Here is a 15,737-nt window from a genome sequence, read left to right as displayed (position 1 = left end):
GCCTGCTGTGCTTCCTATGCACATCAGGCTGCTCTCAGTGAATCATCTGACAGATTATCTGTAACTCCTCCTTGCCACACAGGATTGCGCAGTGTCTCTTCTCTCCCTCCTCTACAACCCCCATCCCGCAAAATGCCGGTGTCCGTGTTTGGCGGATCCACAAAACAGTTGCGGACGTGTGAATGGACCTTTATGGTCCGTGATAGAGGAATCCATAACGGAATTCTTAGATAACTTGAACCTTGTACGCCGAACTTGAAGCAAAAGTTCACTCAACACTAGTCGCAACGTTTTAGCCCATAGCTTGAAAAATGAGCTGAAAACATTGCGATCACAGAAGTGAATAAAGTGTTTGAGTGTAACCGCTCACTGTGCGGACTGCACACAATACTGTGTTCAGAAGAGACTGCACACAATACTGTGTTCAGAAGAGACTGCACACAATACTGTGTTCAGAAGAGACTGCACACAATACTGTGTTCAGAAGAGACTGCACACAATACTGTGTTCAGAAGAGACTGCAGACAATACTGTATTCAGAAGAGACTGCACACAATACTGTGTTCAGAAGAGACTGCAGACAATACTGTATTCAGAAGAGACTGCACACAATACTGTGTTCAGAAGAGACTGCACACAATACTGTATTCAGAAGAGACTGCAGACAATACTGTATTCAGAAGAGACTGCACACAATACTGTATTCAGAAGAGACTGCACACAATATTGTATTCAGAAGAGACTGCACACAATACTGTATTCAGAAGAGACTGCAGACAATACTGTATTCAGAAGAGACTGCAGACAATACTGTATTCAGAAGAGACTGCAGACAATACTGTATTCAGAAGAGACTGCAGACAATACTGTATTCAGAAGAGACTGCACACAATACTGTATTCAGAAGAGACTGCAGACAATATTGTATTCAGACGAGACTGCAGACAATACTGTATTCAGACGAGACTGCACACAATACTGTATTCAGAAGAGACTGCACACAATATTGTATTCAGAAGAGACTGCACACAATATTGTATTCAGACGAGACTGCACACAATACTGTATTCAGAAGAGACTGCACACAATACTGTATTCAGAAGAGACTGAAGACAATACCGTGTTCAGAACAGAGTGCATGTAGTGAGAGCTGTCAGTAATGGGATCTATATCTTGCTTATAACGCCATGATTCTGACTGTAGAGCGCTGCACTAATGTTATCAGCAAAAATATCTATTGTGTCTACAAATAATGGACTTTGTACAGAATGGAAAGTGAGAAATACATCTGCTGATTACAGGCTGTAGCATACTGTAAGACTCACCATGTTGTGGATTGGAATAAATCTTACTACCAAGATACTTGCAAGTTCCAGCAGCCTATATGTAAGTGGCTGCTAGCTGTGCTGTTTAACAGGATGTGGAGGCAGGGCAGCAGAGCTGTGCTGTGTAACAGGATGTGGGGGCAGGGCAGCAGAGCTGTGCTGTGTAACAGGATGTGGGAGCGGGGCAGCAGAGCTGTGCTGTGTAACAGGATGTGGGAGCGGGGCAGCAGAGCTTGTGCTGGTGCATGTGAAATCCACAGTAATGGCCACAGAGCCTCACAGGAGATGTCAACAATGAGCAAAACTCATAGAAGAGCATTTCTGAGTGCATGTAAAGCAAAGCTGATACCAGTAAACAAACAAGTGCAATTGTATTATGTGCTGCATTATGGTAAGATATGGGTTTATTGATTTTTAGTGCACAAAGGTGTCCATGGCCTTTAAACAACAGCATAAGAGTCTTGTGCATTTTATGACTAGACGTCCTGACCACTGCAGTCCAGTATCCGCTATGTCTGAATAGGTTCCTGAAGTTCGTCTTGCTAAGTTACTACACATGTATTGCTATGTCTGAATACGTTCCTGGAGTCTTACCATCTTCCAATGCTCTGTGTTTTGTCTCTTGCCCGTGTTATGTGCTTGCCTTGGATTTGCCTGTTTTCTACCTGGTTCTGAATTAGTGCCTAGCCTGTACCCCTGGTGCCTTGCACTAGTTTCTCTAACCCATGAGTGTCAGTTGCCAACTACAGTCCACATCCCTGTACAGGGGTTAAAGGGTGAATACCAGGGAGGCCCCAGAATAACGCCCTTAGGTTGAACCCTATGCCAAACCAGTTAGTTGGCACAGTGGCTCCAGGACAATTGTCAGTAACATTTGGGTGGTCGTCCCAGCGAGGTTTCCCAATATATTTTTTTGTTGTCAGTCTTTTTACCCCATTGTAACCTATTCTGAAACTAGATGTAGCAATGAAAGCACATCTGCTGAGCCACAGTAGTTATTAACTAGTCACTTGGTTCAGTGTCTGAATTGCTAATTAGATATTTCATGAATATAATTGGTGACTTTGTGGAGAAGACAATTGGGGTTGTCATTATACTACATTTATTCCGTAGTTTAGTTCACAGCTGTTGAGCCCCATGCACAGCAGCTTCAACAAAGAATTTGCCAATTAAAAAAAAAAAGATAAATGGGTCTGATATATAATAATAACAGTCTGGAAGATGTTCTAGACTAGCCTCAAAATAAGTATTTTTGCAGTTACCATACCATAAAAATAAATTTGTATGATTTTGGGGATTTTGTTCACAATTTAAAGGGAAGGGGTTTTCCTGAAAATATTGAAGAACTTTCCTTAACCCCTTAGTGACCAGCCTGTTTTGGGCCTTACTGAACAAGCGTTTTTCTTCCTTTTTTCATCGCCGTGTTCCAACTTTTTTATTTTTCCGTCTATATAGCTTTATGAGGGCTTGTTTTTTGCTGGACAAGTTGTAGTTTTTAATGGCGCCATTTTGGGGTACACATAACTTTCTGATTAACTTTTATTAACTGTTTCTGGGAGGGAGATGGAAAAAACAGCAATACTGCCACTGCGTTTTTACGTTATAAATTTTATGGTTTAATTTTTCGGTATAAATAGCATAATATCTTTATTCTCTGGGTCACTACAATTACAATGATACCAGAGACATATTTTTTTTTTCCGTTTTACTACTTTTTTGCAATAAAACTAAAAAAAGTTTTCTTTCTATTGAGTTGTGTGAGGGCTTTATTTTTGCAGGACGACTTGTATTTTTCATTGGTATAATTTTGGAGTAAATTGCGCTTTTTGATCACTTGTTATTAAAGGAAATCTGTCACCTGCTTTTGCCATTTCAAGCTGTTAACATCGCTATGTTCACTAAAGTACCTTATTTCCAGCAGTCTTCTTTTTACTTTATTTAGTTCTGTCCTTTTGATATAAAAGCGCTTTTTATGATATGCTAATGAGGCTCCAAGGTGCCCAGAGGGGCATTTTTTTCCTTCTCCGGTGCCCAGTGACGCCCCCCTGCAGTGCCCAAGAACGCCTCCTGATCCTCAAATAACCTCCCACAGCCCCGGCAAACGGTTCCGCCCCCTCCCCACGTCATAGTCTACCTTCTAGAAATGCCCCGTTCTTCTTCCTGTCGGCGGCCAGAAAACTTGCGCAGGCGCAGTACCGCCTGCGCGATCATCAAGCTCCTGAGGGCAACAGCCTCAAAAGTCTCACTGGGCATGCGATGAGCCCAGTGATGTAACCTGAGCGCTGTTGCCCTGAGGAGGTTGATGATCGCCCAGGACGCAGCCTGCGCGAGTTTTCTGGCCGCCGACAGAAAGGACGGGGCATTCCTAGAAGGTAGACTATGACGTGGGGAGGGGGCGGAACCATTTGCCGGGGCTGTGGGAGGTTATTTGAGGATCAGGAGGCGTTCTTGGGCACTGCAGGGGCCGTCACTGGGCACCGGAGAAGGAAATAAATGCCTCATTAAATAAACGCCATCACCTTGGAGCCTCATTAGCATATCATAAAAAGCGCTTTTATATCAAAAGGACACAACGAAATAAAGTAAAAAGAAGACTGCTGGAAATAAGGTACTTTAGTGAACATGGCGATGGTGACAGCTTAAAATGGTAAAAGTAGGTGACAGATTCCCTTTAAGTTGTTTCGGTGGCAACTAAGAATAAATTAGCAATTCTATCTTTTTTTCTTCAATTTTTTTTTTTTTTACGGCGTTCACTGTAGGGGATAATTTACGTGATATTTATGTAGTCCGGGTCGTTACGGACACGGCAATACCAAACAGACGGGGAAGATTTTTTTGTTGCTATTTTTTTTATTGCAAAGCGTATTTTCAATGGGGGAAAAAAGCTTAATTTTTATTTTTATTTTTACTGAATAAATGAGTTCTTTTTTTTTACTCTTTTTTTTTTACCACTTTGTTATAGTCCCACAAGGGGACTATAACAGAGAGCTTTTCGATTGCTTTTCAAATGCAATGCACTGTTCCTTATAGTGCATTGCATTTTATCATTTAACGTTTTATTAAAGTTTAAAGTATAACATTTTCATTTCAGCATCATCTCATACAAACATGTAGTCATGCATTAAGCGGGAGCACGTGAAGCATTAAGTGTTCAACATAGTAAGCCGTGGAACCGCGTGGAACCAAACATTAAGAAAAGACACATAAGAGAGGACATTAGACAGAGGGGGGGGGGGGGAGGGAAGGTTAGGATGGTATCAATAGCTAGATATGTAGAGTTTACATTTGTATGTTCCGGAAAGTGGAACGGAACCCTTGAACCACGAGTCTTCGAGTATCGTGAGGCATCCAAGGGTGTCACGCTAATAAGATCCTCCATTCTCCGGTATAGGGCAATCTCCTAAAACTATTCCTCCACTGAAGGAGCAGAGATGGATTTCCAATTTCGTGGTATTACTGCTTTTGCTGCCTGGATCATATATTTCAGAAGTAAGTTCTTGTAGGCAGGGATGTTCAAGTCAAGTATAAGCAATAAAAGAGCTTCAGGGGTATTCCGGATGGGGATGCCCATTACCTTTCTGATTACCCTATGTACGGAGTTCCAAAATGGACGTAGAATAGTACAATGCCACCAGATATGGATCATCGTACTTTAATCCGCGTGGCATCTCCAACAGCGATCTGACACTGTGGGGGACCATTTATGGAGCAACGCAGATACTCTGTACCATCTCAATAGAAATTTGTAGCTCGCTTCTTGAGCCTTGGTAGAGATTAGTGCTTTGTGAGTTAGAAGAAAACTTCTATTCCATTGAGATGGGGTGAGGTGAGTACTTAAGTCCTGTTCCCAGGCCTGACAGAATGAAGGAGGGTACGAGGAGCGTTAATGTATCAGCAGCTTATATATAGTTGATATGTTTCTAAAAACCGCTATGGGGGAGATGCACATCTGCTCCAATGATTTAAGGTTTCGAGTCAGTGTGTGGGTCTTATAGATGGATGAGTGGAAGTGCTTTAGTTGTAAATATTCAAAGGAGTTGATGGGGTGGGAGTCCCAAGTAGTTGAGGTAGAGGTTTTTAATGAGGATCAATTCTGGCTAAATCTCAGCGGACTGATCCTCGTACCTGTCACGGATGGTGTTGCAGAAAACAAGAAGTAACAAATAAAGATCCGACTGATTTGATCCCAAACTAAGGAACAAAAGGGTGAGCCCTATTAAAGCCCTATAGCTCTCCCTGACTGCTTAGCCCATGCAAAGATCTCTGTGATAGAAAGTTTTATGTCCACGTACCTAGACTGAGTGACACCTGAAAACCCTATAATAGTGAGGGGACACGACCACCGGCTCCCTGCACTAAATACGGAGGAAGTCAGGGTCACCTAGAATCAAGCCAACAGGAAAACACAAATAAAGGGATAGACTTAACTGAAAAAACAAGCAGTAGCAAACTTCTAGCACTGAGCACAATCCAGGAAGTAGTATAAACCGCAAAGTGAGGCAGTATGGGAGGGGATATAAAGGGAGGGAATCACTGCTAATAGATGACAGCTGGGAGAGGGAGAAGAGATGTCAAAGCGAAACCAAAACAAAAGAACATCATGCAGGAGGTACTGAAGAACGTCTATCAGAACTTCTCAGAGATCTGGCGATGACAGTACCCTGGAGAAAGGGCTGAGACGATCGTCCCAGAGGGAAAGTGAGGATGATCCGTTATTGGAACCAGAGGAGCTTTAGGGTCAATTAGTGAGGTGTGGCGACTTATGGATGCTAGTGTTGCAAACGTATGATGGGCTGTTAAGGATAACTTAGAAAGAGTGGGATGCGTAGGGATGTTAGCCAAAGTAGAACCATTATAGAGAAGGGGGAGGAGCCACGTGCGAGATGTGAACCCAGGACTTGGATGTGTCAGTGCGGATCATGTCTAAAAGCCGGGCATAGGCAGTAGCGTGGTAGTATAGTCGGCAATCCAGGAGACCCACCCTTAGAACGGGTCATTTATTTTCCATTTTATTCGTGGTTTACCGGGTGACCACACAAATTGCGTGAAGCATCGGCATATGTGAGACCATAGTATGGATGGAATACAGAGGGGATGGTGTGCAGGAGATAGAGTAGTTTTGGTAACATAGTTATTTTCAGGATGCTAATCCCTTCTGCACCAGGCTTCAAGGTCCTTCTGGAATTGTTGGGGGAGAGGGGTGAAGTTTAGTCTAAAAAGCTGCGTCAGGTCAGCGGTGAGTTTTATACCTAGATATGTTATTCCATTTGACGGCCAGGAAAAGGGAAAGAAAGTTTTAAGGGAAGAGACCAGTGCACTGGATAAGGAGACATCCAAGGCCTCCGACTTGGACATGTTAATTTTGAAGTTGGCCCAATCACCAAAATGGGAGATCTCACGGAGCAAAGACAGCAGAGAAATGCGGGGATTAGTTATTTAGAGCAAGAGATCATCTGCGAAAGCCGCGCATTTGTATTCACATTCTCCGATTCTTATTCCCGAGATGTGCAGGTTGGCATGTATGGAGGACATAAGGTGCTCCATAACCAAAATGTAAAGCAGAAGAGACAGTGGACAACCCTGACGCGTCCCATTATGGATAGCGAAAGAAGGGTAAAGAGTGCCATTAATCTTAACTCGTGCCGAGGGTTGTTGGTACAGACTGAGAACCTTCGACAAAAAACTTGGACGGTGTGAATAGAGTGCCAGGAAATTCGGTCGAAGGCCTTCTTGGCGTCTAGGGACAAGATCATATGAATTTTACTTGCTTTTGCATGATGGATGATATCCAAAGTTTTAAGGGTATTGTCCCGGGCCTCCCTCCCCAGCACGAACCCTACCTGACCAGGGTGGATAATTGAGGGTAAGATTGCGTTGAACCTGTTGGCCAGTAGCTTGGCAAATATTTTGAGATCTACATTCAAAAGAGAGATAGGACGATAGCTAGCACATAGGTGCAGGTCCTTACCAGATTTTGGAATGACCGCAATATGGGCCTCAGTGGTCTGCACCAGGAAGGGAAGCCCAGGAGACACAGTGTTAAAGACCTGAAGCATAGGAGGGGAGAGAGAGGTCGCAAAGGACTTGTAGAACCTGGCTGTGAGCCCATCAGGGCCTGGGCTCTTGCTCCCTGGTAAGGATTTGAGAACCGTTTGGACCTCGGCTTCTGTAAATGGCGTCTCCAAGCTAGCAGATTCTAGTGCAGATAATTTTGGGAGCTGAGGAGGGGGGTCAGATGTATAGTCTGCCTATGTTGAGGAAGCACAGGGCAGATTGCAGAGCTCTGAATAAAAAGAATGGAAGGAAGATGCAATATCTGTGGTGGTGTGTACCATGCGATCCATAGGGTTTTTGATTGCAGGGATTTGTGAAACAGCTAATTTTCCACTAAGAGCCCTTGCCAACATGTGCCCCACTCTTATTTCCATATTCGTAGAACTTGCTACAACATGTTTGTATCATGCGTTTGTAAGACACTTCTAACAGGCGTTTGGCGTCCAAATGTGCGTTTTGAAGATCACGGAGAGTCGGCAAGGAGAGTGCTAGTTTGTGGGCAAGTTCCAAGGAGGCGACCTTTTGTAATGCAAGTTTGAGGGAATGTGCTTTCTCCTTCCTGAGACGGGAGCCGTGTTTAATAAGGACACACTTCAGGGCTTCCAATTTCATTGGGAGAGGAGTGGTGTCCGCACTGTGATCAGACAAAAAATCTGACACAGTGCTTGTAAGGTCCTCAGCACACCGGGTCAAGAAGGAGAGATTAGTTTAAACGCCAGGTCTATTCATTTTTGGTAAGAAAGGGAAGGCTCAGGGAGAAAAATATCGGGCATGGTCCGACCACAGGATGTTGCCTATTTGTGTGGCGTCCAACCACAATAGAGCTGGTTGTTGGAGGACATGTAATCTATGCGGCTGTAGGAAGAGTGAGGGGCAGAATAAAAAGTATAGTCTTTGTCTGCTGGATGTTGGAGGCACCATGAGTCGCAGGTTTGTAATTGGAGAACTGCTCTTTTAACTTTTTTTAATAGTGGAGTAGGGAAGGAAGGCACGTCCGATCGAATTGTCGAGTGTAGGGTCAAAAGACAACCGCAAAGTCGCCACAAAAGACAACCGTTCCTCGAATCAGGGGAAGGGCTTTGTCAACTAGGTCCAGAATTAAGGAGGCCTGGTTTTGGTTGGGGGCATAGGCATTAAGAAAGGTGAATTCACGTCCACCAATTAATAATGAAAGAATCAGGTATCTGGCTCCGGGATCAACAGTGCAGCTCAGGACCTGGTGAGGCAAAGACCTATGGATCGCTATGGCGACACCTTTTGTCTTATTCACCGAGTTATTTGAAAAGTGCCAGGATGTGTAATGCCGATGCCATATGCCAGGGGCACCACCCTCTTTAAAGTGTGTTTCTTGGAAACAAACAATGTGTACCTTCTGACGATGGAAATGGAGAAGCACCTGGGTTCTTTTTTCAGGGGTGTTAAGCCCCTTCACTATGGACTTCACAATAAGGTTTAATGTCCTCTTGATAGCATTAGAACATGCCAGTTTTCACTTGAGTTACCTTAAAGCGGTTGTCCCACAAAAAATATTCTACCGTTTTTGAACCAGCACCTGGATCTGAATACTTTTGTAATTGCCTGTAAATAAAAATTTTGTATAGCCACTGAGTTATTTAATAAAATCTGTCTGTATAGCGCCACCTGCTGTTAGTTTGTTTTTTCTTATTTCTTTGTCCGGGTCACTGAGATGGTCGCACATCCTCAGTTTAATTTTTCAACTGCCTCCTGAGCTGTAATAAGGAGAGAGCTACAGCAGCAAGGACACAGCCCCTGAGCTACAGCAGAACGGACACTCCCCTGAGCTACAGCAGAAAAGACACTCCCCTTGAGCCGCCAGCTTGATATAAATCTAGCAGAGCAATTGGAGCAATGAATTAAATCATTGGATCCAAGTGAGGTACAGGGCTGGTTCTAGCTTTGTTAGAAAGAGGTTGTCATTTACTATATGATGTCGGATATTTAATTTTTTACCTTATTCATGGGATCCTCTATGATGGTTGTTCTGTAAGGACCATTGGTATTAATGCAAACTTGTTTTTTCTTAAATGTTTTTCAGGTTTGTCTTCCTTGCAATACTAATTCTGTGGAATATATACCATCAGTCCATACAGTGAGAGCCTCTCCTCCCAGAGCGGGTGTGGTAGCAAGGTGAGGAATAAGCACAGGTATTAATAACTTTTATGATGGCCATACACATTCAATAGCTGTTGGCCAAACACTTGTTCATTGACGGATATTTCTGCCAACCTCCCTATACACATGCATACTTGGTTCGGCCAAGCTTGGATGTGGTTTCAATGAAGAGAAGGGAGTAAGCAGTTTGCCTCCGAAAAAAGGATCAGGCGTGTTGAGTTTTGACATGCTCGATCCTTGTTATTTCCAAAATAGGCCATCAAATCAAATACACATTAGATAGTCAGCCAGTCCGCCAATATCAGTGTTTAGGGCTCATGCACATGACTGTTGTCTGTTTTGCGGTACGCAAATTGCAGATCCACAAAACACGGATGTCAGCTGTGTGTTTTTTGCATTTTGCGGAACGGACCGTCCTGCCCTTTATAGAACTGACCTATTCTTTTCCATAATGAGGACAAGAATAGGACATGTTCTATATTTTTGTGGGTGGCACGGAATGGACATACGGATGTAGACAGCACACAGTGTGCTGTCTGCAGTTTTTGCAGCCCAAAACAGAGACTGGGTCCGCATACGACCCACAAAAGATGCGGATCGGATGCGTGTGCATGAGCGCCTAGGGTGCGGTCATACGACTTTTCATTCTACATCTGATCCGCATTTTTGGTGGATCACATGTGACCCCTATCATTTTTTTTTTCAGGCTGCGAAAAAAAGGGGCAGCACACAGGTGTCGTCTATGTGCTGTCTGCATCAGTGTGGCCAAGCTGCAAATTATAGAACATTGTCCTGTTCTTATCCGTTTTGCGGACAAGAATAGGCATTTTTTCAATGGGGCACTTGGATGCACCTGGACTACATTTGTATTTTGTGGATCTGTGATTTGTGGACTGCAAAACGAATACAGTCATGGGAGTGCACCCTAAGGCTACATTCACAGGAACGTATTTTGTTTCAGTGTCCATTCCGTTTTTTTCGCGGATTAAATGAGGACCCATTCATTTCAACGTGTCTGCAAAAAATGTGGACAGCACACTGTGTGGTGTCCGCATTCGTATGTCCGTTCAGTAGCCCCGCAATAAATATAGAGCATGTCCTATTATTGTCCATTTTGCAGACAGGGATAGGTATTGTTACAATAGATCCGCAAAAAAACTGATGCAATACGGAAGCCAAAAGACATCATCCGTATACATATGGTCGTGTGAATGTAACCTTAGGCTAATACTTTTGCCCACTTTTAGACCAAATGGTAACCATAAACTGGTGTCATATGTTTGGAGATGGAACAGCAGTGATGTAATAGTGATTTATGGGGAGACCAAAATGTGTTTTCCAACCACAGAAACTGATGGCATATTCCCAGGATATGGCATCACTATTTCATGTGTGGCGGGTTCCACTTTATGGACCTCTGCTGATGCTCAGATTGAAGGAGCCGCTAAGCTAGTTACGTGAGGTGGCATCTTCACAGTTTTTCCCAGGCAAAATGCTGTTTCTGGACACCTTTTGCGTAAATGAAATAAACAAGGGGACCTCAGTCCCTTTGTTCTTGGGATTGATAGGGGTCCTAGAGGTCCTAGCCATGATCTCCTGTGCTCACTGAAAGTCCCCTAAGGGTAAGATAAAGCGGTCATGTGTGAGTAGCTCAGGATCTGCTGAACTCCTGAATGTGGAAGCAGCTAAAATGCTCTCATTGATACAGAATCATCTTGAAATTAAATGTTCTCTCATTTCCCTAGCAGAAAACCACGTGGCGAAGGCAAGAAATGCCGCAAAGTGTATGGAATGGAGAACAGAGACAAGTGGTGCACGGCCTGCCGCTGGAAGAAAGCTTGTCAGAGATTCCCTGACTGAAGGCATCTCCAGTCTCCCCTGCATCATACACTACACATGAATGGACGGCACGCACGGCATAATGAACATGGTCTAGATCACGCTCATCCACAGTTGAGCTAAGGATTTGTGCTCCACTGGATCATCAGGGAATATATGGGTTCTTATAGAGGTGACGTGCTGATGAAACGTTGGGATGTTCGTTCCCTGACTGACTGATCTTTTCTAAAGATTTACAGACCTTCCTTTCACACATTTCTAGCTAAAAGAAAATGGTACTGGAAGCATAGTGACTCATTTATAAAACCACCATCACAATTCATCGTCGAAGAAGAACAAAAAATGTTCTATAGGTAATGAGATGGGAAGACACGCCAAGCAAAAAGAGAACGGCCAGTCTTGTGCAAAATTAAAGAAGAGAAAGCATGGGCCAGAATATACAAAAAAGACGATGTACTGAAATGTGGGTTTTCAGCATATCCTCAGGTCGTGCCATTCTGTACTATGAATGTTCACGATGATGGTACTTGGCATGCCCATGTGTACTTACCTTGTGACCACCATTCTTCCATAAGTGCTCTTTTTCTCTTCTTATGGACTCTTTTCTATCAGACTGATGGATAACAGTACAAGTCAATTCTATGTTAGACGTGAGGCACTTTCAGTGGACACATATGATGAGGCCTTGTGTTCTTCATTGGTCAAGGCCTACTGCACTTTGTTTCACAGTGACTTTTTTTAATATGATTTTACATTTTTATAGTGGACATATCACCTACCCCCAGTGAAGGTGGTGATTTTGATAACCCAATAACTAATAGTGCCAACACTGATATATGATGCAAACTGCTTCACGTATTCCATTCTTCATGGTCTGAAAATTGGATCTGCCTTCCATACATTCCTTCCATATGTGTACGTAACATATCCATATTAGTTTTATACTGTGAACAATATATAAACTTATTTCATACAGATGTGTGGCCATAATGTACGAGTGACTGTCCGGTTATACTTTCATTTATCCCCACATCAGCTTCCTATGATTCACTATTCAAAATCCCAGTCCATTCGGTGGATTTAGTACCTTTATTGTCGGTGAACTTACATATAGTTAGTGTTGTCTGTGGAACCGTAAATCCCGTAACCTGTTTCTTTAATTGAGTATTTGATGTGGACTGTTGTAATTTTCACTCATGTCTTCATCCTCTTATCTACGCACAAGAATACCATCTACACATAAAGTGTGTGAGTGACGAGTGAAACATGATCTGGGCAATAGTCAGTTCAGATACGATGCTAACCATGGATCATATTGGCAGTGCTTACCGTATTTTTTACCCTGTAAGATGCACCTGCCCACAAGACGCAACTAGGTTTTAGAGGAGGAAAATAAGAAGAAAAAAATCTTCATCAGACCTTAGCACAGAGCCACTATCAGACCCACAATGTCAATAATACCCCCCAATCAGACCTAAGATCAGACCCCAATGTCAATAAGACATCAGACCCCCAGTGTAAATATGACCCCCATTCAGACATCAGATCAGACCCCCAATGTGAATGACCCCCAATCATACCTCAGATCAGAGCCTGAATGTGCATAAGACCCCCTACAGACTTCAGATCAGAGCCACAATGTGCATTCAGCGCTCTTCCTAGTCTTCCTGTCGCGCTGTGCTGTGAACCGACTCCACACAGCATGAGGTCACAGAATGCCGACGTCCCCACACTGTGCGCAGGTCACAGCACAGCGTGCTGAACCTGCAAGAGAAGACCAGGAAGCGGTGAGTACAGAGGCCAGGGAGCGCTTCATTCACCGCTTCCCAGTTCTCCAGTACTAATGAGTGGTTCCATTATGGAAGCGCTCATTAGTATTCGCCCTATAAGACGCACTGACATTTTTTGCCCACTTTAGGGGGAAAAAGTGTGCCTTATAGGGCAAAAAATATGGTATCTTGCACCCATTAAGGGTATGGTCACACATTCACTGCTTTCCTTTTATGATCCACTCCAGAGTTTGGTTTCCAAAACTGTATCAGAAAACCTGAATGGGTGACTATACCCTAAGGCACCTGCTTCGATGCTCCTTCTTGCATTTAGCTAGGTGCAGTTTTTACTAAAGCCATTTCTAGTTTTTTTAGTATTGATGACCTATTAAGAGGATATTTCATCAGAATCCAATTGTTGGGAGTCCCTCTCCCGGCATTCCTGCCAATCAGCTGTTTGAACAGGCCGCGGCACTCTGGTCAGTTGTAGAAATTTACTATATTACTACATTATATTAAAGAGGTATAACCATCATATAAAGTGATGGCATATCGGTAGGATCACTTTTGATGGGGATCTGACCTCTGGAACCCCACCCATCCATGACAATGAAGAGCTCTTTCACAGGCTCACAACACCCCAATGGGACGCAGTGTCCTTTAGAGGGGTTGTCCTATCTCCCATATTGGTGACATATCTCTAGAGTATGCCTCTGGTGTCAGGTAGGTGTGGATCCCACGTCTGGGACCCACACTTTTCTCTCGAACGGGGCCCCCAAAGTGAACAAGGGCTCACCGTGCAAGCGCGGCCACCCACCATTCACTTCTATGAGATTGCAAGAAATAGCTGAGTGCCAGCTCGGCTGTATCCAGAACTCCCATAGAGGTGAATGGAGAGGTGACCGCGCTTGCACCAAGTACTCTATTCACTTCAATGGGAGATCCGAAAAATAGCCGCACATGCTCGCTCATAGAAGTGAATGGAGAGCCCACCATGCATGCGCGGTACTCTCTCCTTCGCTACACTTTTTGCCTATGTTGTTTTATGAACATTACTGAAATATATATTTATATATTTTTTTTTTTACATTTCCTACACTTTTTAAACTCTTTATTTTTAGTTATTTTCAAATATAACAACATGGGCACGCGAATATTTGCATACTCTCCTTTCTCATAGCAATGAGAAATGAAACAGTTCACTGATCAAAACATCTGTCAGGTTGCTTTGCAGCATGGTATTAACCCCATAACCACCATAAGCTTAAAGGAAAATTAATCAAAATGCAAATTAAATGAAAGGATTAAAAGATGTAATATAACTATGCAAATGAACGTTTAATGCTACATGTCACATGATAAAACCATCTCATCAGCAATGGAGAAATTAGTATTTATCAAGTTCCCAGGGGTCTTTTATTATTAATATCGTCATCTTTCGAGACTCGTGTGAGAAATGTATGTTACTATAGAGATTCCTCCATATTCCTTGAAGTAACACACCATACATCCTTTCATGTATTGCTCTAAATAACTCTGTATATATGTTAACATTAGAGATGAGCGATCTTCAGTTTTTGAAGTTCAGGTTTACGCTGAATTGCGTTATGGATTCTGTTACAATGGAACATAGCATAGGAGGACTCCTGCAGAGGGGAAACCGGACAGATCCGTTATGCTAGCCATAGACTTCTATTATGACAGAATGCATTCCGTCCTTGAATTGCGTTCCATGCTAACGGAATCAATAACGTGATTCAGCGTAAACCTGAACCCAAACTTCAAAAACGGAAGTTCGCTCATCCCTAGTTAACATTTAGATTACATGTCTTACTTACAAGTTATAGAGCAAGAACATAGACATGTGAGTAAGGGCTCATGCACATGGCCGTTGTTGGCCAGTGCCCGTATTGGGTCCGATATCCAGATGATACGCTGCGGAAGCACGGAACGGAAGAACACAGAAGCACTACAGAGTCCTTCTGTGGAATTTCGGTCCGTGCCTCCGCACCGCAAAAAAATAAAACGTGACCCATTCCAGTTGAATGTGTCTGCATCCGTCTGCGCGAGCCACACAGACTGTGCCCATGTAATTTGTAGTCCCCAATGCATGGAAAGGGCAGCACATGTTTGAGACCTAAAGGTGGCCTTAGGCTTCTTTCACATTAGCGTTATCGTTGTCCGGCAGGGGAACAGCCTGCCAGATCCATACTAACTCTTACACACGTGTGCTGCCGGCAAACATGCATTAGTATGGATCCGACAGGCTGTTCCACTGCCAGAACAGCCTGCCGGAGAATGCTAACACTATTATGAAAGAAGCCTTAGACATTAGAATAATGTCAGATGAACCTGCCGATTTCAGCACGTCCAGCCAACCATCTAATGTGTATGAGGGCTCCCCAACGTTCCCCCGAAGCACATATCAGGGAGGGTTGGACATTTGTTCTCAGGGGAGCTTGCGTCTATTCCCATTGAAAACGTGTCTTGGCCGAGCTAAGCATGCATGTGTATGGGAGAAGTCAGGGGGCCAAATGCTTGTTCGTCTGACAACTGTCTGAAATGTATGGCCACTATAAAGGGGTTGTCTTGCCTAGGAGCCGACAATCCCTATGGT

At 43.5% G+C, this 15,737-nt stretch overlaps 1 protein-coding gene across 1 annotated transcript in view; it reads left to right on the top strand.

Annotated features, from left to right (window-relative positions):
• ZNF704 (zinc finger protein 704) overlaps positions 1-11,372 on the top strand; it is an 85,891-nt gene extending 74,519 nt beyond the window's left edge. The window contains exon 8 of the mRNA XM_044295379.1: positions 11,261-11,372. Coding sequence (XP_044151314.1) covers positions 11,261-11,372 — 112 coding nt within the window. The remainder of the gene's footprint in view (positions 1-11,260) is intronic.
• Positions 11,373-15,737: the final 4,365 nt, after the last annotated feature.

This window comes from Bufo gargarizans, chromosome 5, assembly GCF_014858855.1.
Source record: "Bufo gargarizans isolate SCDJY-AF-19 chromosome 5, ASM1485885v1, whole genome shotgun sequence".
In the NCBI taxonomy this organism is placed as follows: Eukaryota; Metazoa; Chordata; class Amphibia; order Anura; family Bufonidae; genus Bufo; species Bufo gargarizans.
The sequence above is the reverse complement of the archived record's forward strand: the minus strand, read 5'-3'. Positions and strand labels throughout refer to the sequence as shown.